The 27,439-nt window shown below is 42.6% G+C and overlaps 2 protein-coding genes across 2 annotated transcripts in view; both read left to right on the top strand.

The window, feature by feature from the left end:
- The window catches only part of pou2f3 (POU class 2 homeobox 3), a 28,767-nt gene extending 17,859 nt beyond the window's left edge, over window positions 1-10,908 (top strand). Inside the window, exons 8-13 of the mRNA XM_052039894.1 lie at window positions 806-947; window positions 3,647-3,792; window positions 4,492-4,653; window positions 6,467-6,533; window positions 7,107-7,215; window positions 7,887-10,908. Coding sequence (XP_051895854.1) covers window positions 806-947; window positions 3,647-3,792; window positions 4,492-4,653; window positions 6,467-6,533; window positions 7,107-7,215; window positions 7,887-7,926 — 666 coding nt within the window. The 3' untranslated portion in view covers window positions 7,927-10,908. The remainder of the gene's footprint in view (window positions 1-805; window positions 948-3,646; window positions 3,793-4,491; window positions 4,654-6,466; window positions 6,534-7,106; window positions 7,216-7,886) is intronic.
- A 567-nt stretch (window positions 10,909-11,475) lies between these two features.
- Window positions 11,476-27,439, top strand: LOC127583714 (TLC domain-containing protein 5-like). Its single transcript, XM_052039987.1, has 4 exons — window positions 11,476-11,609; window positions 14,976-15,175; window positions 17,721-17,896; window positions 27,344-27,439. Exons 2-4 carry the CDS (start codon window positions 14,980-14,982, stop codon window positions 27,347-27,349), a joined length of 378 nt encoding a protein of 125 aa, XP_051895947.1. The 5' UTR covers window positions 11,476-11,609; window positions 14,976-14,979; the 3' UTR covers window positions 27,350-27,439.

Genomic DNA, 27,439 nt, shown 5'->3' with positions numbered 1-27,439 from the left:
AGCTGGCCAACCACTGACTATCCAGGTGGGCAGATCACACCCACACTGACCAGCTCTGAAACTTAAAACATTTAATTCTGTAATCAATAGCACTCTGTTAGTGTTGATGGCAAATCTGAATTGGATATGACAGTTCGGCAAATCCATCATTCTGTTGGGTGACATCTACAGGGAACTGCCCACCGCCTTGGATCATGTCAGTGACCATGGGTTATCTTCTGTACTGAGTCCTTTCAGAACCCAATGGTCATGTGATCAGCCAGGTAGAATGAACTGTGTGGGGATTTATTTCCTGTCTCAACCCATCGCAGCTTGCTCGTCTTATTTTATTTCGGGGAAAAGAAATAAAAGACTTGCATTTTTATGGTATCTTTCAAATTCCCTTTAGGACCTGCCAAGGTATTTTCCAGCCAATTAATCAATTTTGAACATGTAATTACAGAGGAAATACAGGGGACAAGCTGTGCACAGCAATCTTCCACAAACAGCTATGTGACAATTAGCAAATAATCTGTTTTAATAATGTTGGGTGATGAACATACATTGGCTAGGACATTGGGGGAAAAACACTTTTTCTTTTGTAAGCAGTTTCAAGGGATCTTTTTCATCAATCTGGGAGTGTAGATATGGTCTTGGTTTACCATTCGTCCAACTGGCAGCATCTTGGATGGTCCAACTTTTCTTTTGTCCTTCAGTAGAGTCTCAGCTGAGATATTATGCTTGATTCTCTGGCGATTCTTAAACTCTATCCTGAGTGAAAGTAAACAACAAGTTTGCATATCCCTAAATTCTTGTTTCTTTGCAGGGGGATGTCGGATTAGCGATGGGGAAACTCTATGGGAATGATTTTAGTCAAACTACGATCTCCCGATTTGAGGCTTTGAATCTGAGCTTCAAGAACATGTGCAAACTCAAGCCACTGCTGGAAAAATGGCTGAATGATGCAGGTATTCAGCTCAAATGAGTGTTCCTTCCCTTCCTGCCCCTCCCCAATGCAGCTGAAACTGTGCCTTTCATGCAGTCAGAAATAAGAACATCATCTTGTAACCCCATTCTCCCGTCATGCAGAGTGTAAGCAACAGACGCCCACTTGGTTGATTATTCCAAATGCATGTCCCACTGACTGACAAGTTATTCTTGGGTTAGGTAGTAAGATGCTTCTCACCAATGTGATCACTGAGTAAGGGGGCGGAAATTCAGTGATATTTAGGTTTTCCCTCATTCACCTAATAATCGATATCCCTTTTGATGTATCTCCCTTAACCACATGCCTTTTAAGTTGTGATTCAGAGTTTCCCTGATCTTTGAGAACTACGTTGAGACCCATGTTCTGTCCAAGGCATGGATATATTTTCTTGTCAGTTGATCAGTTTTAACAATGATGTACCCAACTTGCACCCATTATATGACAGTACTCACAAGATGCCCTCATTCTGCCAATGTGACCAGTCAATAGTCTGCCCCTGACGGAGGGTAAATTTACATCCACTCCCTGGTGTGATTCACTGAACAGCATGGGAACAGGCCCTTCAGCCCACAATGTCTGTGCCAACCATGATGCTAACCCAAACTAATCCCATCTGCCTACACAAGGTCTGTATCCCTCTTTTCTCTGACTATTCATGTGTCTGTCTAAATGCTTCTTAAGCATCATATGGGTGGCACAGTAGTGTAGTGGTTAGCGTAACGCTATTACAGCGCCAGAGACTTGGGTTCAATTTTGGCCACTGTCTGTAAAGCGTTTGTATATTCTCCCCATGTCTGCGTGGGTTTCCTCTGGGTGCTCCAGTTTCCTCCCACATTCCAAAGACATACGGGTTAGGAAGTGGTGGGCATGCTATGTTGGCACTGGAAGCTTGGCAACACTTGTGGGCTGCCCCCAGAATATTCTACGTAAAAGATGTATTTCACCGTGTGTTTCGATGTACACGTGACTAATAAAGAAATCTTATCTTGTATCTGCTTCTACATTCCCCCTGGCAGTGCGTTTCAGGCCCTAAACCTGCATTGTAAAGCTCCTTTAAACTTTCCCCCACCCCTACAACTGTTCCCTCAGGGAATCTCTAAAGCACACTTTAAAAGGAATGTGATTAAGGGACACACATCAGAAGGGATATAGGTTATTAAATGAATGAGAGAAAATCTGAATGTTACTGAATTTCTGCCTCCCTTGTCCAGTGATCTTTTGATATTTCTATCCTAGGTAAAAGACTGACCATTTACACTACCTGTGGCTGTCATATTTTTACATAGCCTTTAGCACAGCACAGGAACAAGCACTTCAGCCCACAATGTCTGTGCCAAACACAATGCTGATTTTAAACTAAATCCCTTCTGCCTCAATATGATCTATAATCCCTCCATCCCTGTATATTCATATGTCTATCTAACAGCCTCTTGAGCATCTCTATCGTATTTGTTTCCACCACTACTCCCGGCAGCCTGTCCCTGTGGGTCTGCTCTCACATCCTCCCCCTCACCTGCCTATCACTATCTCTTCCCTGCATCTACCTATCACCACCTTGTGCCCACCCCGCCTCCCCTCTTTTGTCCACCTATCACTGCTCTGCTTTTCCCTCCTATATATTGGGCTTCCCTTTTTTCTATCTTCAGCCCTGAAGAAGGGTTCTGACCCGAAACGTTGACTGCCTGCTTTTCTCCACGGATGCTGCCTGGCCTGCTGAGTTCCTCCAGCATCATCGTGTAATAACGAAGTAGTATTTATGTGTTCATGGACTGTTCAGAAATCAGGTGGTGGAGGGGAAGAAGCTGTTTCTGAGTCCTTGAGTGTGGGTCTTCAGGTTCCTGTAACTCCTCCCTGATGGTAGTAATGAGAAGAGGGCATGTCACAGATGGTGAGGGTCCTTAGTGATGGATGCAAATTTGGGCAGAGAAATGGCAGATGGAGTTTAATGTGGACAAGTGTGAGATGGAGCATTTTGGGAAGTTAAATGCAAGAGGAATGTATACAGTAAATGGCAGGATCCTTTGGAGCATTGATTTAAAGAAGGATCTTGGGGTGCAAGTCCATAGCTAACTGAAAGTGGAAACGCAAAAGGATAGGATGGTAAAGGCGGCATACAGCATGCTTGCCTTTCTCAGTCAGGGCACCGAGTATAAAAGCTGGCAAGTCATGCTGCTGCTGTGACTGCCTGCTTTTCTCCATGGATGCTGCCTGGCCTGCTGAGTTCCTCCAGCATCATCGTGTTTTTCATCTAGATTCCAGCATCTGCAGTCCTTTGTTTCACTACCTCATTATTCCTTTCTTTTTCACTATTATTTATGTAATAATTTTTGTAATTTTATGTCTGCACTGTACTGCTGCTGCAAAACAACAAATTTCATGTCATAAGACAGTGATAATAAATCTGATTCTGATCTATATCCTGGCTATATTCTTTGACAACCTTCCTCATTATCTGCAATTCCACCAATTTTTGTGTCATTTGCAAACTTACTAATCAGACCACCTACATCTTCATCCAAATCACTTTGTATGTTACAAACAAGAGGTACCACACTGATCCTTGCGGTTTCCCTCAAACAGATCCATGCTTTCTCTTGTCTTGCTTACATGCAGCGTGTATCTTGGATTGCTGTGTACATGCCATAATGAATCTCATTAACACAATATTTCTTTGGGTAGAAAATGTCCCCTCTGATTCTACACTGAACAGCCTAGCATCTCTGGCTCCCCAGATGATTGGGTTGGAGGGTCTAGGCCGCAAAAGGAAGAAGCGGACGAGCATTGAAACCAACATCCGCCTGACCCTGGAAAAGCGTTTCCATGAGGTGAGTTCAGTTCAACAATGTTAACCCTCTGTCTCAGTCCAGCTGACTAATACCAGTAATTGAATTTGTCAGACTTCACTCATTTCGCTGTTTATAGATAGAACTTGACAAACTTAGGAATGTGGCCTGTGATTTTTCATCCTTTCCCTCCAACTCCGCTACCTATTGTAGCCATTATTCCCATGTTTGTCTCTGTCTCTTTCTCTCTGTCCATCTCTCCACTATAACAGTTGAAACAGAAGGTGATCCATCATCTGTCTGGGACTGTATTTGGTGATTTAATCTTCATTCCCATCTTTCAGCCATGGTTGCATAACCTTCAATAACTTTGCCCAACAATAATATTATTGGTACTCAGTGGGTCAGGCAACATCTATGGAGGGAAATGGACAGTTGACGTTACGGGTCAAGACCCTTCATCTGGGCTGGGTCTCGTCCCGTAATGTTGTCTGTCCATTTCCCTCCATAGATGCTGCCTGACCCGTTGAGTTCCTCCCGCTTTTAGTGTATTGCCCCAGATACCGGCCTCTGCAGTTTTTTTTTGTGTCATCAATAATTTATCAGTTGTCATTAATCCTCCCTAGGACATCATTCATTACTCTTTCCATAATGTTTGCCCTCGTAGTTGCATTGCAATGCAGAATGTAGCTGCTCAATTCTGAAATGATCTAATTTTATGATTCTCGTGCTTCACATCAGAACTCTAAGCCCAGCTCGGAAGAAATTGTGATGATTGCAGAGCAGTTGTCAATGGAGAAAGAAGTTGTCCGTGTTTGGTTCTGCAATCGGCGTCAGAAGGAGAAGAGGATTAACTGCCCTGTTGCTCCATCCACCAAAACACCAATGTATAGCTCACGGCTGGTGAGTCTCACTGCCTCTAGGGCTATTATATATGGTTATCTTGTTGTCTATCATTCCTCCCCTCTTGGAGACTTTGTTTATGTTGGATACCCACCACAATCACAGTCCACTCTACCCTCCATCTTGATTAAATCTATAGAGGGTAGAATGGACTCTGATTGTGGCAGATAGAATGGGTATCCAACATATTGCCCTAATTAGTTGGGAGAATTGCCAACTAATTGCCCTAATTAATTGGGAGAATTGCCCTAATTAGTTGGAGAATCCTCTGATTGGTGCTTATGTTAGACTTGTCAGTTAAACTGCCAACATTTTTCCCAGCACGTTACAGTAGCCTGGAGTTGGAAATGGCACATCAACCTCTATAGGGCAAGGAACTGCATGGCCTTAACCGGTCAGACTGAAGGATTGTGGAATTCAGGGTGCCAGGACTGAACAAGGATGTACAAATTCAAATGGGTGAATTCAGGTTCACAGAGCAGAAGAAAGATTGAATTGAGACAGGGATAAATATACTAAGTTAATTTGTAAAGCTAGAGCTTGGATGAAGGTGACATGCTCCATGCAGCAGTTATAAACTTGGACAAAGTTTTTATTTTTGCTGGACTGCTGAGCACTCTGATTCCCCTCGTCTCCACGTTGGGTGATGTTATTAATGTTTATCTCTTCCTGGATACTCTCCCCCGCTTCCTAAATTCTGCTGCTACCAGGCACTTTGCAAAATATAAAACCTTTGAGTTTTATTTAAATTTATTTTTATTTAATAAACCCTGCAATGCCCCATTTCCATCTTCCCTTCTCCCCCTCAAACATGATGTGGTGTCTTACACCCATTACCAACTTTCCTGGAACTTCATGTTTGATTCATTGAAATTGCGTTTGCAGCTCAACCACAATACAAAACATCTTATTAATGACTCCATGTGATTTTTAAACTATCCCTCCGTATCCCTCTGAACTTGTCTGCAACCTTTAATGATGCCTTTGACCATCATCTCTCCTTGACTGACCACTCACTTTGTTTCATTATCTGGCAATGACTAGATAATGATAATCACTTAAAGCAAATTCATTTCCTGCACCTACACCAGCGGCTCCGACCAGCACCTGGATCCCTATGTTTTTCAACTATGTGCTGCCCCTTGAACATCATCCAAGCATTGTCGGTATCCACGTGAACTGATAACAGCAGTAGGAGCACAGTGATGAAATTATCAGTCTGGTAACTCAGAGGCCTGGACTAATAATCTAGACACTAGAGTTCATATCCCATCATGGAGATTCAGAATTTAAATTTTCCATAATTCTTACCCAGTCTGACAGATTTGAGACCCTCTGCAGCAACAATATAGTTGACTCTGAAATGGTCCAGCAAACGCTTTGTTCAGAACAACTGGCGATGGGCACGACACTGGCCCTGCCACTGATGCCTGCACACAAAAAAAGAAAAGAATAAATTTAAATAAAATGCCCAGCTCTACCTCCCACTTTCGCTCTTTGCTTCTTCGATTGACCTGTCTGTTTGACATCCAGCCCCGGATAAGTAGACATTTCTGTCTTAGTGAGTGGGTGGATTCTGGGCCCTGGGAGTTAGTGAATGTCAGGGGTATGGTTGGAGTTGGCAGGGTAGGGCAGCCAGGATATTGGCTGGTCCATCTGGAACCAAGGCACCTAGTTATTTGGGGTAGGCGGTCATCTCCACCAGGACCTTGAGTCAAATCCACTTAAGAATTCTTCTGATTAAATTGGCAACTTTCGTCACATAAGTCGCAGGTTAAATGTTGTTTACTGACTTGTGTATTTGTTTTTGTAGGTTTCCACCTCTGGATCCATTGACCCTCTGATCATGACACAGGTGCACAGTAGTATGAATGTGACGGGTAAGAACTGCACTGATACCATTGATTTATCAAACATCAGGGTCGGGAATCAACTGCATGGACACGTTGTGGGGGAAATGGAGATGTTGTGACAGAGGCTGGAAGGTGATGGGTAGAACCAGATGAGCACCAACCAGCCTCTGTCTCACCCCTCTCACTTCTATACGCTGGCTAACTCCCCTCCACACTCTCAGTCCTGATGCAGGGTTTTGTCCTGAAATTTTGACCATCCTTTTGCCTCCACAGATACTGTTTGACCCGCTGACTTCTTCGAGCAGATTACCTTCTGCTCCAGATTCCAGCATCTGCAGTCTTGTGTCTCCATTTTAACCTTGCACTTAGTTGAAGACTGAACATGATTTTTATTGTTTCTTTGTCACCCAGATGCTTCCAAAGTCAAATTCTGTTTTATCAATGAAAGGATCTAATTTGGGGTAATACATGCTAAATCCCAAGATTTGGCCCCTTCATTGTCATAGGTACATTTGCTGTGGAGTGACAAAGGGGACTCTGGTGTCCCTGAACTCTCCATATTAAGAGTGATTCTCTGTATTTTGTTGTTTACTTTTCCAGGAGTGTCTTCCTCCAGTATGACCAGCAGGCCTTCATCACCAGTCACATCATCCACTGAGAGTGCCCACACCTCAACAAGCAGCCAGTCTGGGCTCAGCACTACTCCAGGGTAAGGAACATGGGAAAGGTAACTGTTAATCCTGACATTTTGCCCCAATTTGGAGCAAGGCAAGTCTCCAAATTGACTTTGGAACTGGAAGTTACTTATGCCACTTCCATGATTTACAATAGCATTGGCTATTACACCCAGAGATTTTCTTGCTCTGTGTGTTGTGTTAATGCATTTGTTAACATTCCAGTGTTGTAAGCCAATCAGTGTGCCTGACTGCTTCATAATCATCTCTATTCCTAGGACTGTTGCAGCAGAGGGAGTTAACTGCCAATTGATTACAAAGCAGGAGCTAAGCAGCCAATGTGAGCATGCAAGGCAAATAGACCCTAGGTGGTGAGGGAGGCAACCAGGTAGAACCAAATTTCATAGATATTATTTTTGACTTCTCAAGTTTGTAGATGTTTTATATTTTTGTTCTGGGTTACAATCCCGCATTTAGGATTACCTCTTGAAACCACGAACAGACCACATGGTACACTGTAAACCCTTGTAGAAATGTGAACCATGGAAGGCTTGCAGCTGTCTCTCACCTCAATAACACAAGACACTTATCGCAGAGATTTTGGCTGGTCTCTGCAGATACCTTTTGACTTGGTTATCTTCTGATTCTGTGCCCAGAGACACCAAAGTGCTTGGTTAGCAACTAGCTATTTATTTTTGTTTTGCAGCTCACGATTCTGGTGGAATAGTCCCTCATTTCTTCACTGAAGGTTCTGGGATTTCACTTTCTGATCAGCCGCTTCTTCAGTCCTCAGTTACTGATATGCACTGTACAGGTGCACAGTGAGGATGGACAATGGAAAACAGGCATTTATCAGAGACAACATTTAATGCAAAAGTTTTTGAAATCTTGCAAAGAGAATACAAACATTGCAATTGAGCAACAATGGTCCAATGGATTGACTGATGTGCTGCCTTCAATGTGCTCTCTTCACTGCCAATCAAATCTAATGGAGCATTAAACTTCCACCTTCTGCCATTCTGATCTCTATCCATTGGATTGATTGGTGTCTCTTTTTGTGCACGTTGCAATAATGTTACCATGAATCTTTCACTGTATATGAGACCTGACTCCCTAGAAGTTAGGAAGCATTTACAGGCCCATTTATGTTCATGTCAGATGAATGTCGTTACACTTCCAATCAGAATTTACTATTCAGCATATCGCTGGCCTGTCTTTGTATGTGATTCCATTCTGATTGGCCAGTGGTTGTGTGGGGATCTGCATTCATGCTACTGGTCAAAAGAATAATGGGACTTGAATTTTTTTTGATGATTTCTGTGTTTGCTTAATATTAGGCCCTTTAATTGCATTAATGTATATATAATTCAAGATTGTGAGCAGCCAAAAGACATTTCTTTTAACCCTGTAATTCCTCTTTATAATGTCTGGGATTGTAGCTCACTACCCCTTAGACTGCTGATGAACCAACCCAGCACTGGCTAGCTCTGGGCCTTGGCATTATTGCAAGCCCTCTCCTCAACTAAACTCTGGTGCAACATATACAAACCTCAGAGTGTCTTAGTAATGGGTAACAACCAAAATCTGTCCAATGGTTTCTATATCTCCACAAAATTTATATGGTAGTATAATAATCCATTTGTTGATTAGAGGATTCAATACTTAATGCAGGCTCCTGCCTTGCAGGTTGTCCTAATGACCTTAAAGTAAAACAAAGATCATACAAATATCTGGTTTGACTTTATTAACTTCAATTGCAAGTTGTATTTTCCAATTCTACTTTCTCTGCTTCCCTCTGTTGGATATTGTGATTTCCCACCCAACATACCCATGTTAAGCATGTTCCAATAGTTAGTTTAATTAATTTGTCACATTATCCAGAGAAAGTGATGTTTATTATTACTACTCGGACTTTCTTCTTGTACACTCCACAGTTTTTATTAATTAATGTAGTAAATGTTACATTTCAGTTCACTGAAATTTGTGATTTCAGTGAAAATTGAAAAGGTACTTATTCTTGCCTTCACCAAAGTGCGTCACATTATCATATATAATCACTAAATTGTATCCATTCCATTGTGATTGAGGTTAAAATGATTGTAATAGATTTAATCCTAAATTACAATATATAGGCATCAAATCCTATACAACAGATTGTATATTACATCAACAGAAGTATAATATTCTGGGAATAGTTTGACTGAGTCAGTCTATTTAAGGAAACAATCAAGTGATGGAAGAGTGTTTTGGATCTCAGAACTCCAACAGATTGTACCTTGCTGTTCTTAGTAAAACAACAAGAATACAAAAGAGGGACTTGCATATGTATAAAACTTAAAATTTTTCAATATGCTTTACAGCCAATGGAGTATATTAATGTGCAGTCACTGTTGTAAGAGCAGAATCATGGCAGCTAATGCATATACACTAAGATCACACAAATATGATAAGCATATAATCTATGTTTTGTAAATGTTGACTGAGAGAGCTTGATAAGGACATCACAGCTGCTTGAGCTATATGATTGTTTTTTTACTTCACCTGAAATAGGAAAAGAGGCTGTATTTCACAATATTAAACTGCTCCAGCTGTGGTATTTGAGACCATAGTGCTCTGGTTCAGGTAAGTGTGCTGCCAGCTCAGCTATGTCTACAATAATGGATTTACTACTTTTTATTAACTGTGTCCGATTATTTCATTGGAGGCAGCATCAACTTCAGTTTAGCCTAGAGGCAATTTATAAGCTGGAAAGGAAGGAAATAGGTTAGTTTATTAATTTGATTGCTAGATTTTTTAAACAAAAATCCAATTTGAAAAAGTAAGGGTTCAAAAACATTAAGCAAAATATTGCTGATACTGGATATCTGATTTAAAAAAAAATAGAAATACTGGAAATAAACAAGAAATCAGAAGGCAGTTGATGGGAAAGTGAAGAAATTAGTAAAAAAAAACAAATTGTTAGAGGCAGCATCTGTGGAGAAAGAAACAAGTAACATTTCAGGTTGGTGCCTCTTCCAGCAGAACTACATGAAGTTTTAAGATAAAGCTTGGTACAGTTGAGAGAAGGAAACAAAGTGCAAAGGGGAGAAGAATAGGGGATTTTTTAATATAAAGTGAGAGGTAGTAGAGATTAATTGACAAAAGGGATGACAGTGCAAGCCCAAAGGTAATAGCCAGACCCATAGAATAACTTGTGACTTCCAGAGGAAATAGTTACATACTTAAGAGAATAGCATAATAGAATTTGGGGTGTTGAAACCTGGGGATAATGGGAATAGATTACAGCAGGGAGATACGGATGGGGCAAATAGAATTTCTTTGTTTTATGTCAGTCTCGGCTTGGAGGTTGGCTCCGACTTGCTATCTGGAACTGCACTGAAGGGCTGGTCTTCCTGAAATAAAACAAACCAAATCTAATCAATGTCAAAATAACACTCTATCCATTCCTTGTTTGTATTTATTTTTCTTCCCTCTGATTTCTATGTTATTTATGGCGTTGCTCTGTTGCTAAATCTCGTGAACTCTAGTCTTTCGAAGACTTTACATTGGGCAGATGTGTTTTAAATGCTAGGGCCGGATTTTAATCAAAGTCCATCACTGCTGGAAGGAGTTTAGAGAAATTGCAAACTAGTCGTGTATTTCAGCTCGAACTAGTGTTGATAGCCTCAAATATTTGTATCCAATTCCTTTTTAAATAATTTATGTACGAGGTGGGATTTTGTGAATGATGTGCGATAGTAGATAATCTGATTATTTATAAGACTCCGCCTCAGTGGTCGGGACACCTGCCTTCAACTTTGTACGTTTCGAGTAATAAAGTTTTTATCAAAGCTGACAATAAATGACAACTCGTAGTCTCGTCTCTACTTTCTTGGGTTTGACGTCAAACCGGATCAGAGTCGGATGTGGTTAAATAACAGGGTAACCCGCAAATGTAACCGCAGCTCCTCAAAACAGCCGGCTTCAACTCACAACCCCGCCCACTAGCTGCAGCCCTTCCACTGCAGACCCCCTGCCCTATGAACAAACGTCCTGATGAAGGGCCTCGGCTTGGACTGTTTATTTCCCTCCATGGATGCAGCCTGACCCGCTGAGTTCCTCCAGCACTTACTGTGTATTGCAGCAGATTCCAGCATCTGCAGAATTTCTTGTGTCTCCCTACTGCAAACGTCACGTCCCTGCAAACACCCACTACCCCGCCCCGATTTGTCCGGTCCTTACAAGCCCCAGCCCTTGCTTTATCCATACCCACTACCTTGTTTGTCCCTGTGGACAAGCACCGCCCCTACCTTCAAGCCCGCCCCTGCAGACCGACGGCCACCCGGCCAGTCCTCCAGCCGCAGGCTGCCTGCTGATGGCGCTGCACCCGGAGGCCGCTGGATCAGACGGCGACCGGCGCCAGCAGGAGAAGCAGGTGCCGCGAATGTCGGTGAGTCCGCGTCGGTACTAAAGGAAAGCAGACGGAGCGGGCGTCTGCGAGCAGCGGAGCCGCAACCATGGCAACTGCTGGCGGGGTGGGCGCTCAGGCGAATTGGGGGCGTGTTTGTGTCGTGCGAGGAGGGGCCCGGGTGGAGGGGGCGGGGCCCTCATCCCTGCAGTTGCCATGGTAACCGCTGCCTCCTGATGTCCGCTGGTGCTGATTCCTGGGTCTTCATGCGTTTTAAGGAGTGGATGGGGAATGTGCACCGGGGGTGGATCTGTGGAAGGTCGATGCCCTGCTAGAGAGGAGGAGTCAACGTTCTCAACAAGGGAAGGGGATTATGAGAGGCAACGACATGACCTGCAGAGGAGGGAAGTCAACAATGGTAGGGAAGGGGTCAGTAGTGGGGAGGAGAGGGACAGCAATGAGGGGAGGGTCAACAGGAATTGTTGTTGTGGCCAGGACAATGGGCAGGGGTTACACTTTGAACAAGAGAAGATTTGGGGCAATGGTATCATTTCGGACGGGTAGGTGCATTATTGGTGTTGGTTTATTATTGTCACTTGTACCGAGGTGCAGTGAAAAACTTGTCTTACAAACTGATCGTACAGGTCAATTCATTACACAGTGCAGTTACATTGGGTCAGTACAGAGTGCATTGAGGTAGTACAGGTAAAAACAATAGCAGTACAGAGTAAGGTGTCACAGCTACAGAGAAAGTGCAGTGCAATAAGGTGCAAGGTCACAACAAGGTAGATCGTGAGGTCATAGGGCATCTCATTGTATAAGGGAACCGTTCAATAGTCTTATCACAGTGGGGTAGAAGCTGTCCTTAAGTCTGGTGGTACGTGCCCTCAGGCACCTGTATCTTCTACCCGACGGAAGAGGAGAGGAGAGAAGAGAGAATGTCCCGGGTGGGTGGGGTCTTTGATTATGCTGGCTGCTACACCAAGACAACGAGAGGTAAAGACAGAGTCCAAGGAGGGGAGGCTGGTGTCCGTGATGCACTGGGCTCTGTCCACAACTCTCTGCAGCTTCCTGCAGTCCTGGGCAGAGCAGTTGCCGTACCAAGCTGTGATACATCCAGATAGGATGCTTTCTGTGGTGCATCGGTAAAAGTTGGTGAGAGTCAAAGGGGACAAACCAAATTTTTTTAGCCTCCTGAGGAAGTAGAGGCGCTGGTGAGCTTTCTTGGCCGTGGCATCTACGTGATTTGACCAGGACAGGCTGTTGGTGATGTTCACTTCCAGGAACTTGAAGCTCTCAACCCTCTCAACCTCAGCACCATGAGTTAGCTGGGCAAAGTTGAATCAAAGGTAATGTTTCCATATGGGAGAATGCTGAAATAAAAAGGCAATAAATACATTATAGTTGCTAACAGATAATGAGGAAATAGGTGAAATTTCTTAGCTCCGGATATAGTTAAAATGTGGATCTAACCACCACAGGAAGTGGTTGATGTAAGTAGCTTAGATACTTCCTAACACTAAGTATTGCAAAAGAGAAAAAAAATAGAAAAATGTATTGAATGCTGAGAGGGAATAGATACAATGAGAGGGAATTTATACAAATACCAACACAAAGTAGTTGGGCCAAATGGTGTGTTCTTTATTTCAAAGGATTGAGGAATCAGATAGAGGCAGAAGCTGTGCCAGAGACAGAGACAGGTTTTAATCCCATTCTGATTTTTAGTAAGTGTGACACTGCTAATTTAATAAGCAAGATTGACCCAGTAAAGTGTGTAAGCTGAGTGTTAGAATTGCTTCTAGTCTAAGCCCCAGAGCCAGTGATCACTAAATTACAACATACAGCAGATAAATGGGCATTAACACAAGGGTCTGATTTACACCAACCTGAAGTTAGAAACTGGGCTCAATGTCACCTCTTCTTTTATGGGAATCACAGGACACATGGATTAAAGGTTGTATAAAATCTGTTTCTTGTAGATGATGTATTTACAGTAATAAGGAAATGGAAGTTGTATTGGGGCTGAGGACTAATGACAGACTAATCAAGTTGTTTTCCTGAGAGCAGAAACAGCAAAGAATGCAGAACTCTAGAGGGAGTTCTCTATAGACTCTTGGCAATAGTGGTGCATAAATACAGAGATCAGAGAAGCTTGCAGTGAAGGTAAAGGTTTTATAACAGAAGATTTAAATTTTCATGAGGAGACAGTAGGTTGAAATAGCAATGAATTCCTTGAGATTTGCCAGGGCAGTTTTCAAAAACAACAGGGTTTAGAATAAACAAAATAATAGGCCAGATTAGTTTTCATAATATTGATCTTAAAATTAGAATGAGATCGTTAGGAGCAAAGCCAGGAAGTACTTACATAGGATAATCAGCATAGAAAGAGGTCATTTGGCCAATTACCTGTGTTGGTGTCTATACTCTACCTGAGTCTCCTTCCTTTCCACTTGCTTCATCTCATGTCTTTCTATTCCTTTTCTCTCATGTACTAATCTCGTTTTCTTTTGAAATCATCCAAATTATTAACCTCAACCACTTCTATTGGCAATGAGTTCCGCATTCTAGCTGCTCTGAGAGATATCTGATTTCCTATTGAATTCAATGGTTACTATCTTATTATACTTATGTCCCTAGTTTTGAATTGTCTCACAAATTTCCCCAAAAAAGATAACAGTGTCTAACAGATATACAGTAAAGATGGGTAAGTGGATTAAAGAATTATTTCAGCAGGAACTAATTGAATAGATATATCAGGAGCAAGGGGTGAAATGGCCTTCTCCTGTTCTTAATGATGTTATGCACCTCACAAGATTATCTGCTACAGTTCAAGAATGTAATGCAGCACTATCCTCCCAAGGTGAATCTAGGAATGGGCATTAATAACCAACCTTGCCAACAATGCACACACCTAGATATGTGGGATTGAGTTATGTGCTGTAACGTAATCAAGGAGTTCAGTTGACAGTGCTCAAGTGCTGTCCCTATAATTGTCTGGAGAGTACATTCACCATAATACCTGGAGTTGGAGGCTGCTGCTAGCGAGAGCTTTGTTGACTTTAGCAGGCCTCTGTCTTGAATAAAAATGAACTTTGAACATCAGTCTGAGAGGCTTTTCGTCACTCTCCTCAGCATACTACTGTTGTGGAACTGACCTTATGGGATTTATGAATCTGGATGAATCATTGTTAAATCTGAAACTAGTAAGAAAGTCAGTTTCTTAGCTGAGTGGGAGCCGACCTCTGAATTGGCATTGTCACTGCCTAGAAACTGGCTCCTGGTAGCTTTAATGACTCTAGTGGACCTGAATGCACATTGTGAACAAATCTCTTTCTAATCTCCACTGTGCCCCCAACCCAGCATCTGATTGTACCTGTGTACATGTAATAATATGTTCCTTCTTTCCAGTGAGATGGCTGCGCCCCTGCTCCTGGTGCTTTGCAGTTTGATTTGCTGGGTGTCACTTTACGTCTTCTTCTGTCAGCTAAACTGCCACCGCTGCTATGAGTGGAGCTGTCGCTTGGTAACCCTCGTACATGGCGTTCTCATTGTCTGTCTCTCTGGATACATTGGATTTGTAGATGGGCCTTGGCCCTTTAATCATCCAGGTGGGTTCTGGGAGATGATGCAGTTAGGAGGAAATTATTACAGTGTTATATTCTGAAATTATATTCTTAAATTAATTAGCTGGATGGAGTCAAACATGAGCTCTGAGCTGCTGACAGACTGGCAGTTCCAGAGACTGGTTTGTGATGGGCTTAATCTATACTACTTTTTTTGGTTTATATGACTCTTGAGCCAAGGGCATTTGCAGTCACTGCCTGACTGGTTTGCAAGATCTATACCCAGCCCTGCACTTGACTGCATCATATTTGCCTGTGCTAACCCTGGAGAGCAAAAATTAGGTTCCACATAAATCACTCAGAGATGATGCAGAGTCACGTTCTACCCTTGCTTTCTGAAATGGACTGACCCGGGGGTGACACTCTAATAATGTCTTTAAGCATGCTCACTTATAAATTAAGGTTGCAGTTAAGATATGCCAAATCCTGCTTCTAAGTTTCTGCTGTTGTTCACCTGTCTGTGAACAAAATGATTCATTTTTGTTCAATCTGTCAGGAGTTCCTCTGAGGAAGACCAAGAGCTGACAAACAGTTCAATCTCCAGAGTATGAACATAACTCACGTGCTTTGCTTTCTGAGGATGCTTAGTCAGTCTAATATTGCCAGCAATGCTAGGAGTATTGCCCAAGACAAGGGAATAACAGGCATAATCACAGTGCAGTGGGATAAAGAGCTCAAGCAACAAAGTAATTCAACATTTATGTTGCCATTTGTAGGACATATTTGACTGGGAATTATGCATTTGTTTATTCAAGGATGAATTTACCAATCTGTTGGAGATTTCTTCCTATTCCTCCTCCTTGAGAGAATGACCAAAGCTCTGTTGATGATCCTTGGGTGACTAAGTCATGATGTGTTGAGGTGACAATGTCAGAGTGTACGTGGGCTGTGTCAGGAGATGCAGTTTGTTTCCCGAGAATGCTTATTGCACACAGGGTGAGCAAGGAAAATTAAGTGTAACAGATTTTACAGTGGTGTGAGTGGAAGAGGTCAGAGTGTATGGGGGCAGTGTGAGGTGACAAGATCAGATCATATGAGGGCAGTGTGAGGGGACAAGGTCAGTCTATGTTGGAGCAGTGTGAGGTAATCCTGCCTTTGATTTTCCTTTGTTACAATGGGGTTTAACTTCACCTTGAGTGTTCCTGGATGGTAAATTGGTTTATTATTGTCACATTTACCAAGCTTCAGTGAAAAACTTTGTTTTGCATGCCAACCATACAGATCATTTTGTCACATCAGTACATTGAGGTAGTGTAAGGGAAAAGCAATAACATTGCAGAACGTAATGTTACAGTACAGGCAAGTGCAGCGTAAGTGCTGTGCAGGCAGACAATAATGTGCAAGGTAGATAGGTCAAGACTCCATCTTGTAGTACAAGAGGTCTATTCAATAGTCTTAAAACACTGGGATAGAAGTTGTCCTTGAGCTTGGTGGTACGTGCTTTCAGGCTTTCGTATCTTCTGTCCAAATGGGAAGAGGGAGAAAAGAGAATGTCCAGGGTAGGAAGGGTCTTTGATTATGTTGGTTGCTTTACCAAGGCGGCGAGAAGTGTAGACAGAGTCCATGGAGGGGAGGTTGGTTTTTGTGATGTGCTGAGCTGTTTCCACAACTCTCTGCAGTTTTTGCAGTCTCAGGCAGAACAGTTGCCATACCAACCTGTGATTCATCCAGATAGGATGCTTTCTGTGGTTAAAAATTGGTGAGGGTCAACGAGGACATGCCAAATTTCTTTAGCCTCCTGAGGAAGTAGAGGTGCTGGTGTACTTTCTTGACCATGGCATCTATGTGGTTAGACCAGGACAGGCTATTTGTGATGTTCACTCCTAGGAAGCTCTCAACCCTCTCGAACTCAGCAGCATTGATGTAAATAGGAGCATGTGCACTGCCCTGCTTCCTGAAGTCAATGACCAGCTCTTTTGCTTTGCTGACATTGAGGCAACAGTTGTTGTCATGACACCCTGCCACGAGGCTCTCCATATGCCTGACTAGAGGGGGGAGAAGAGAAATTGTCCAGTGTGGGAAGGACCTTCGATTATGTTGGCTGCTTTACTGAGACAACTGCTGCTTGGTCTCATCACTATAGGAATAGTTTCTCCCTCCAAATACTGCTGCAGTCACAGTGTTTTTCTCAAGATGCCCCTCATAGAAGCTCCATTGTGCATTGCTGCTGACCTTGGTGTTATAGTCCATTGGTTCAAAAGCCTCATCAGTTCTCAAAGGGCTGCAAGCTCTCCTCACAGTTCCGATGGAAGGTTATTGATGGAAACACAAATTCTGTTTCTCTCCCCAAAGACATTATTGAGTATTTCCAGCATTTTCACTTTTTAGTTCCAATTTCCAGCAAGCACATCATTTTTTGCTTATTTGTAGCTTAATTACAGGTGATATAAGGCTAATAAAAGGAACCAATTGTGATGAGAAAACACAAGTATTGGAAATATTGATTTTGTTTTGGAGAGTGTTGGTGAATGGAAATATATTGGTATTGAACCTGGAAGGGTTAAATGCAACCTGTATTTATATTTTTTAGGGTCTCCAAACACACAGCTCCAGACTCAAGTGCTGTGCCTGTCTCTGGGCTATTTTATATTTGACATGTGCTGGTGCATCTATTTCCAAACGGAAGGTCTGGTGATGTTGTCTCACCATAGCCTCAGTATCCTGGGCATCATCATGGTGTTAGCTTTGGAGCACTCAGCTACAGAGGTAAATGCAGTCATCTTCGGCAGTGAAATCACCAATCCGTTCCTCCAGACCCGCTGGTTTCTCCGAGAAGCTGGGTATTACCACACCTTGCTGGGAGACGTCGTGGACTTCCTCTTTGTTGTGCTGTTTTGCAGTGTGCGGATTGGGGTTGGGGCCAGGTTGCTGTACTGTGAACTTTCTTCCCCTGTGCCCCTCCCCATTGTGAAGCTGGGGGGAGTTGCCATGTACATGGTGTCCTGGGTGTTCATGGTGAGCATTGCCAGATTTGCCTGGAGGAAGAGTAGTCACAAATACAAGGCGTGGAGGGAGCGGAGCCGACTCAGTTTACACCCACAGATCAACGGACACACAAAGAAAGCTTGCTAGCTTGAGGAAGTGACGTTAACTGAACTCTGTCCTCGGCTATCCTGGTTCCCTGATTTATTTATAATTCTTGAACCCCCTGGGCAGGTGGGTTATTTTCTAAGTAACAGATGTGTGCAGGTCACCACTGAGTTGAAACCTTTTCTGAACTCAGGTACCATCAGAATTCTCAGTGGTGTCTGACTAGCACACTGTCTCTGCATCAGTTATAATGTCTACCTTGTGCCGAGCTCTGACTTTTACTGGCTATAGTGGTGGCATTTGTGGATCATAAAAACTTTGGTTGCATGGTAACCGGACACCTGGAATTCTGTTCCCCTGCCCCTCAGTTTATTACCTTTGGGTGCAGTCCTACAATGATGATTACCTTAGTGGAGTGCCATTAATCACATGCAGACCTAGACATTGAATGTTGGTAGGGGAATGTGGGGAGAGGCAGTATTTACAATGATCAGGAGCAGGAACCCTGGATGGTATTTTCCATTTCTACTCTGGAGGTACTTGAAGCCAGATATGATTTTCTGTGTCATCCATCTGTGATCAGTGAACTGAATCATCAGGTAGCCATTCTTGGGATTTGTCATTGACCATGGGGGAGAATCTCTATCCTTTTCAAATTTTCCAACAACTGCTCATCAGGAAATGGAAAAACTTGAAAGTCACTAATATCTAACTGGTCTAGAGCAAGGAGTAATGTACAGATGAGAAGCAGCTCTCCAAATGAGATTAGCTGTAAAGGAAGAGGACTGAAGGCATCTAGAAACAGGATGTGATTAATTGGTACAGTTTTCTCACACTCAGGGTAAAGGTTTGACCAAATGGCCTGTCCTGGACTGTGTATGATTCCCACTTGGGTTTGTTTGGAGAATTATTAGCCATTGTGATCAGGGGGAAGCTGTCAGTCCTGATTCTAATTCCACCACTTCAGGAAATGCCATTCTCCTGTTCAGTCACCATCCTTAATGTTGTTCATTAAAAGACTTTCCTGCCCTCTCTCTTGCATTTCTCCATTTGCATTGACCTTATTTCTTCCACTTTTAGATGAGAGGTTATCAACCTGAAACACTAATTCTGTTACTCTCTCCATAGATGCTGCCTGACCTGCTGAGTTTCCCAGCAGTTTCTGTTTCATTGCATCTCTTCCACTAGTTTTTATCTGGAATCATGCTCTGAGTTCTTTCAGAGGGTTAGCATAACTTACAAATGTTTATGGGAACCAGCCTTGTGTGATTTTGGTAAAGGAACATTAGATTCAGGGAATCCTCCAACCAGGGAGAAAACAACCAGATGCCATTTCAGTATTTGTCGGCTAGTGTTTAAGCTGATTGCTGTCCCTTTTGTTACTGCTTCATCCAATGGTGCATATACTCATTCATTATTTATCCCTGCAGATTCCATCATCATTTTAGTGACTTCTGTTAGATCTTCTTGTAAACCTCTCACCCAAAGAAAGCCTCCCATCTTTGGTAATATCATAACGAATTGTGCTGCGTCAAGTACATAGTAATAGTGGAGTCTATTTTGCCCCTCGAGAGAGTTATAGAGGAACAGGCAAAGACTGTTCAGCTCTTAGGCTGAAGGACACTTCTGTTCCAATGCAGACAGCTCATTTCATTGAAATGGAAGTAGGCCGTTCAGCCCACTGCCTGCTATGAAGAAAGCAGAATAGGCCATTCAGCCGCATAAGTCTGTTAGAGAGGCACAAGAGGAGTTAGTTCACTTCCCCAAGCCTATAAGAGAGCAGGGGTAGGCCCCTTAGTCCCTTGAGTGTGGCAGAGAAGCATAAGCAGGGCATTCAGGCTCTCAGGACAGTTGTACTGGAACATTAAGAATTCATCCCACACCTCAAACCTCTTCAACTGGATCAGGAAAAGGCTTTTTCACCCTTGGATTTGTGCAGTGGTTCTCACATTCTTTAACTGAAGTTCCAAAATTGTGCAGTTTACACAGCTCTAACTCATCCACAGTCTGGGACAAATTCATCATCACATCCTTGTTTTTGCATTGCTGCCCCATATATAAAAATTACAATTTCTTTCTCCTCTAATATCACTTTTTCAATCCTTAGTCAACCTTTTCTTCCTCACTTTTGAGAATTTTTATTTCTGATCTTTTCAGTTTCCCCAAATATGCCACCTCACATGTACCTATAGTGAAATGTACCTGCATCAGACTTGCTTCTCTTCTAACCGTAAACTGCATTTCCATCCTGTTATGGTGTTATCAACAACTACTGATGATATTCTTTCTATACAAGCACAAGACCAAGAAGGATTTCAGCACCGTCCCAAAGGCACAGCACCAGACCTGTCATTTTCAAAGCATCCATTTCCCTTCACCACCTTCCATCCTTAAGGCATTGCTCCATTTGTGATGTGAATTGCACACAAGGTGTCTTTGTAAAGTAATTTATTTAGTGACTATTTCAAACATTTTTGTAAATGTAAAACAAATTTCCTTTGTCTAAATCTCAGTAATTTCCTCAGGGATTAATAAAATTCCTGTCTTCAAGTTGAGTATCCTCAATGTGCTCAGAAATTTGCTGACGGCCCGACATACTTGTGCTCTCTGCACTATTGGTGCAGTGCACACAGTAAACAGCAGCAGTTGACTGCAAAGCTGGTAGTGCAGTTTTAGTTGGTTTCCAGCAGGTGGCAACATGTGTCCAGCCTCTCTTCGTTGGGAGCTGCTCAGCACAAGAGCCATTGTAAACCCATCAGTTTGGAGGTCGCTTTCATGTCCAAGAACAGTTCTTTCTGGCATCAAAAGGGGGCGGCAAATAGCAATAATGATAATGCATTGAAAATCTTGCAATTTTTTGATACCAGATTAAATGCTATAGAAAGTTAATATATCATTAAATAACAACAAAATAATTTAAAATTTAGTCATTTAACAATGGAAAAATGAATTTTGCTCAGGTCCAGACTGAGTTCTGAGCACCATTCACACCTGGGGTGGATGGTGAGAGGCAGCCAAATTTGGAGTTTGAAGCTCCCTGTAGAATGAAGGGCTTAAGTTGGAGCTCTATAGGGTGAGGGGCTCAGAGTGAAGCGCTCTACAAGGTAATTGTCACATGATGGAGATCAGCATAGGTTGAAGGGCTCAAGGTGGAGCACTGCAAAGGGTGAGGTGGGCTCAGCAAATTCAACCATACTGTATGTTAAAAGCAATGGAAGGGATGGGATCGCTTCTGATCACCAGGCACAGAAGAGGAAGGATGTAAGAGGAGGGCAGTAAACTCTTTATCGTGCATTACCACAGCTGATGACTGAAAGCAGGAAAATATTTGAGATAACTCTTGAGTACCTAGATAAAGCAGGGAAATGGCTTTTACTGAAATGTTAGACTTGCATCAGCATGAGTGTGATGGTCAGATGGTCTTGTTTGACCACAGTGATTGACGTGTCCTCAAGCTGAACTGCAGCAGGAATTACACACAATGCAGAAACAGGCCACTGGCTCAGCCAGTTCACGTTTACCCTCCTCCTGAGCAAATGGCTTGAATCACATTTACTTTATCTTTTCAATGCTCTTTCCTTCATCTACTCAAATCTAATCTCCCTGATAACCACTCCATGATTGAATCTGCCTCACCAGAAGCTCTAGTAGTGAATCCTAGCCCCACAATACGTTGAGAAGACATTTTTTCATGCCCTCTGTTGTACACTCTCATATCTAATCTAGTATCTTGGGCTCCTCAATCTTAAACCCATTACTGCTGGATACAGTCTGTATCTACAATATAAATGCTTGAAATTAGAATTGATCATTTTTCTTGTATGTAGCAGGATGAAATTTGCCCATTGTGAGTGCACTGGAGTACTGGAGTTCAGTTGCTGAACCACAGGATCACACATGATTCTAACAAAGGACATTCATCTTAAGCCTTTTCTGAAAGCAAAGCTAGGAGGCGTTCTCCTCTTGCCCCACTTCCCTTTCCTCTTCCACTCTAATGTTCCTCTCTCTTTCCAACTGTCTCATTCCTCCTCTCCATTCCTGTTCCTCCCATTTATCCCACTCCAATATTCCACCTTCCTACAATTCCTTTCATAATCCTCTCCCCATCTTCTCCACACCATGCCCCCCTTCATCCTATCCCGCTGAGCCCTCTCTACTCTACCATTTGCTTCTTCCCATGTACCCTTTCTTTGCTGCTACATTCCTATATCTGTCTCTCCCACTCTCTTTTCTGTAGTACACAACTGCATAATAAAAGAAATGTAACATCTTGGAATTATTGGAGTCTAGCTTTTCAACATAATGTGAAGATTTAAACTCAGCCAAAGTCTGGTCCTAGCTGAATCTCAAGGCTCCAGGCTCCTGAGGATAGAAGTGTCTGGTCCTCACTCAATCACAACACCTCATCTTCACTCAGTCATGGACTCTGGTCCTCACTAACACTCTGCAAAGTTCAAACACAGATCTTTCTGTTCGCAATTGGAGAATATCTCCGGAACCCCAGATGGTGCAAAGGAATGATCCATTCATCAATTGCGGCATAAATGGGGTGTTCATTAAAAAGGTGACAGAAACCTGCTGTAACAGCAGTGGCACTTAGTGGAAGTCAGTGGGAGGAGCATTTGGATACAATAAGTATGTTGTAAACCACATTCAAAATATACTTCATCACTTACCATCTTGAGTCTGACAGACGTTTCTACTGTTACGATTATACAAAACATAATCCTAAGCAACAAACAAATCCGATGCAGGTTTCAACCTGAAATGCTGACAATTCCTTCCCCCCCACAGATGCTGCTCAACCCACAGAGTTCCTCCAGTACATTGTTTGTTGCTGTAGATTCCAGCATCTGCAGTCTCTTGTGTCTCCATAATTCTAAGCATTTGTCTTTATGATATCTAAGGAATTGTAGGGCTGTTAAGCGTTGCATATTTTTCACCTGTTGCTTTCTGATTTAAAGGATAGGAAGAGGTGAGAGTTTCATTGTTTTTCTTGCAATTCCCTTGAACGAAGCCTCCTTAACTCTCTTTTTAAAATACATCAGGGCAACTAAAAAACAGAATTGTAAGCAGTAGAGCACTGGTGTCTCTGGCACCAGAATTCTTGTGGGGGTTGAACACTTGGGATCTCAAATATTCAGGGTTTCAAACCTCAGAACACCTGGGGTCTCAAACCGTAGGGGTCTTAGTCAGCAGAACATTTGAGGTCTAGAACATTCAGTGTTTCAGAACACCCAAGGTCTCAAGTATGTTGGGTCTCGGGCACTAGTGTGTCAAGTGGACAGATTACATGCTATGTACTGCAATAACAAAAAGGGGACAGGTTACATAAATTATTGAAAATTATTGTTTTATTTAATGTGTTCATTGGAATGATAAATTATATTCTGTTTCTGTACAGTAAAAAGAGAAAGTACAATTATACTTTGTATAATTGTATCTTCATTGATTTGTAACCTAACCTTTAACTTTCTATTTAAAATAGAATTGGATAAAAGCTTGAAGCAGAAACATTTGCAGAGCTGTGTAGATAAAGTAATAAATTTCCAATGAACTGGCACAAGCACAGTTTGCTAAATTGCCTGTGTCGTATGAGCTCATGCTTTAGTAGCAGTCCATCACACTGAATGAATCCAGACCGCAGCCACATCCTAATCCAGTGCCTAACTATCCATCAATCCCCAATGTTGACAGTGAGGACTGCCAAAACCAAAACTCCAGTGTTCAGTGGAAAGTTGTACCCAAAAGGAGAAGTGAAGGAATTCATCTCCCCCGCTCTTGGAGGAAGTGTTTGAGTTGCTATGCTTGAGGGAAGCAGGGGGTTAGGGGGTTGCAGCCCATCATCCTGGGTATGGGTGGGTAGAGAAGAAATGACCCCATTCTTGTACCCCTTCATGTTTTGGACAAGCTTCTTTCAGAGTTGTTAACATTTTGGAGGCATCAAGGTCGTGACTTTCTATTTAGTTCACTGTTACTGTTATGATTTCTGAATTCACGTTCTGTGCTTTTCCCCCCAAGTCCATTGGAGTGAGTTTTAGGACTGTCCCATTGAAAAGCCATCGAGAGAAATGGATAACTGGAAAGCATAAAAGTTCCAAGGACAGGCCTCAGAAGAAAGGCTGAACTATGCAACCTTAACTTTATTATTCTGTTGGCTTCACTGTCGTTCAGACATGGAGTCTTCAAGTGAATGAGTCACTGTTCCAAAGACAGGTTTTGACGTTTGTTATCTGAGGCAGATTCATTTTTGGATGCCAGATTATGTCAGTTTTTATGCCTCCAAGAACACAGGTGCAAGATGATAAGGTACAAACTACTGTGTGCCTCCATGGCAATCTTTACTGAACATTATTTGATTTAAAAAATGTAAAAATTAAATGCGGCATACTCCCTAAACGGGGAGTCTGTGTTCTTTCTTTGATAAAAATTAGTGCCAATAAGTTGGAAGTAGGCAGTTTTAGCAATAACCATCACATGAATGCACACATATTATGTTACGTTCAACCGATTCATTCACTGTCATCAGTAAATTACCAGATGTATGGCTCAGTGAGTTTGGAGAATAATTAAGTCATGCATTAAGGTGCTCCAGGTTCAATGATCATTTGAACCAGTACCTCATTATTTGTGAGGGAAAATCACCCAGCATCGCTTCTCCTTATCTTTTCTCAGTGATCCCTGGTGAAATGTGTGCATGTGTGAGCAAGGTTTGGCTGTGATAGAATCATAGAATCCTAGGTACAGAAGACTGGTTCAATCAATACTGGTGGTGGCTCTTTGAAATTGCCCTGCAATCAGTCCCTCTCCATAGCCTTGTCCTGAAACCTGCAATGATCCTGTGAAACTACGTCTATGACTGTCCTTTGAAAGTTCCTATGGAATCAGAATCCACCACAAATTCAGGTAGTCCACTTCTTAACAACCTCTGTGTGAAGGAATTTCCTCTAATTTTCCTTCCAAGTTCTGTTGCCAATTTTAGATAAAACATAGAACAACACAGCACTGGACAGGTCATTCAGCCCATGATGTTGTGCTGATCTTGATGCCAATTTATACTAAATGTCCTCTTCCTGTGTCTCATCCATATCCCTGAATTTCCTTCATATTAATGTGTCTATCTAGAAGCCTCTTAAACTCCACCAAACTGCCTGTTTCCACTACTACCCCTGGTAACCCATTCCAGGCATCTACCACTCTCTGCATAAAATCTTGCCCCTCACATCACCTTTAAACTTCCCCCCTCTAACCTTAAGATCATATCCTTTGACATTTCTACCCAGGGGAAAAGATTCTGACTGTCCAACCTATCTATGCCTCTCATAATTTTAAAAACCTCGATCAGGTCTCGCCTCAGCCTCTAACGCTCTAGGGAGAACAACCCAAGTTTGTCCAACCTTTCCTTATAGCCCATACCCTCTAATCCAGGCAGCATCATGGTAAACTTCTTCGGCACCCTCTCCACAGTCTCTACATCCTCCGTGCAGTCAGACTAAAGTTTTATATACTTGCAGCATGACATCCTTACTCTTATACCCAACAGCACTACCAATGAAGGCAAGCATGCCGTACGCCGCCTTTACCACCTTATCCACTTGCGTACCCACTTTCAGTGAACTATGACGGGCCCCGAGATCCCTCTGTACCTCGATGCTATTAAGGGGCCTACCATTAACTGTATACTTTCTCCTTTCATTTGACCTCCCAAAGTGCAACACTTCACACTTGCCCGGATTAAACTCCATCTGCAACTTCTCTGCCCCTATCTGCAACTGATCTATATCCCGTTGTATTCCTTGATAGTCCTTTACACTGTCCATAGCTTCTTCAATCTCGGTGTCATCTGCAAATTTGCTAATCCACCCGTCTACATTTTCATCCAAATCATTGATATATTTCACAAACAACAGAGGCCCCAGCACCGATCCTTGCAGAACACCATTGGTCATGGATCTCCAGCCAGAATTACAGCTTTCCATCCCTACTCACTGCCTTCTATGGACAAGTTCTGAATCCAAACTTGCAGTTCACCCTGGATCCCATGCATCTTTATCTTCTGAATTAACCTACCATGAGGGACCTTATCAAATGCCTTACTAAAGTCCATGTAGATAATGTCCCCTGCCTTACCCTCATCAAGCGCCTTTGTCGCCTCCTCAAAAAACTCAATCACATTTGTAAGGCGTGGCCTGCCCCACACAAACCCATGCTGACTGTCCCTAAGCAGGCCATGCGTTTCCAAATGCACATAAATCCTAATGCTCAGTATCCTCTCTAATAGCTTCCCTAACACTAACGTGAGGCTCACTACCCGGTAGTTACCTAGATTACCTCTATTTCCCTTCCAGTCCTCTGGAACCTTGCCTGTTGCTAATGAGGACACAAGGATCTTTTTCGAAGCTGCAGCAACCTCTTCACTTGCTTCTTTCATTATTCTGGCATATATGCCATTAGACCCTGGGGACTTATCCACCTTTTCATGAGACCCAGCACTACCTCCTCCTTAATCTCAAAATGTCCCAGCACACTGGCATGCCCCATTCTGCTTCACTATCCTCCAAATCCTTCTCCTTGGTGAATACTGACACAAAGTACTCTTTTAGTACCTCAGCCACGTGGGTGAATACTGACACAAAGTACTCTTTTAGTACCTCAGCCACGTGCTCTGACTCCAAGCACAAACTCCTTCGTTTATCCTTGAGTGGACTTACCCTCTCCTTACCCATCCAAGGTTCCCTTACCTTACCATCCTTGTCCTGAACTCTGATCAGCTGGTCTTTAAACAACTCCCACGTGTCAGATGTGGACTTGTCCGACAGCAGCTGCTCCCAGTCAATGCCCCTTAACTCCTGTCTTATCCTGTAATAATTTGCCCTCCCCCAATTTAGTAACTTCCCACAAGATCCAATTTTATCCTTACTCATAACTAGCTTAAAACGTAATGAGTTGTGGTCACTATTCCTTTTACAGCATCTGTTTACTGGCTCTTAAATATAAACAAACTACGAAGGTATAAGGTGTGAGCTGGCTATGGTAGATTGGGAAACTACATTTAAATATACGGTATGATTGGAAACAACACTAACATTCAACTAATTAACACAACAATATACTTCCCTGTAGGAATGAGAAACACAAAAGGAAAAGTGGCCCAGCTGTGGCTAACAAGCTGAAGAAAGTATTGGATCAAAGGAGAAGGTTTAAAATATTGCCAAAAAC

The sequence above is a fragment of the Pristis pectinata genome, chromosome 27 (assembly GCF_009764475.1).
Source record: "Pristis pectinata isolate sPriPec2 chromosome 27, sPriPec2.1.pri, whole genome shotgun sequence".
NCBI classification, from domain to species: domain Eukaryota; kingdom Metazoa; phylum Chordata; class Chondrichthyes; order Rhinopristiformes; family Pristidae; genus Pristis; species Pristis pectinata.
This window is presented reverse-complemented; position numbering and strand designations above follow the sequence as displayed.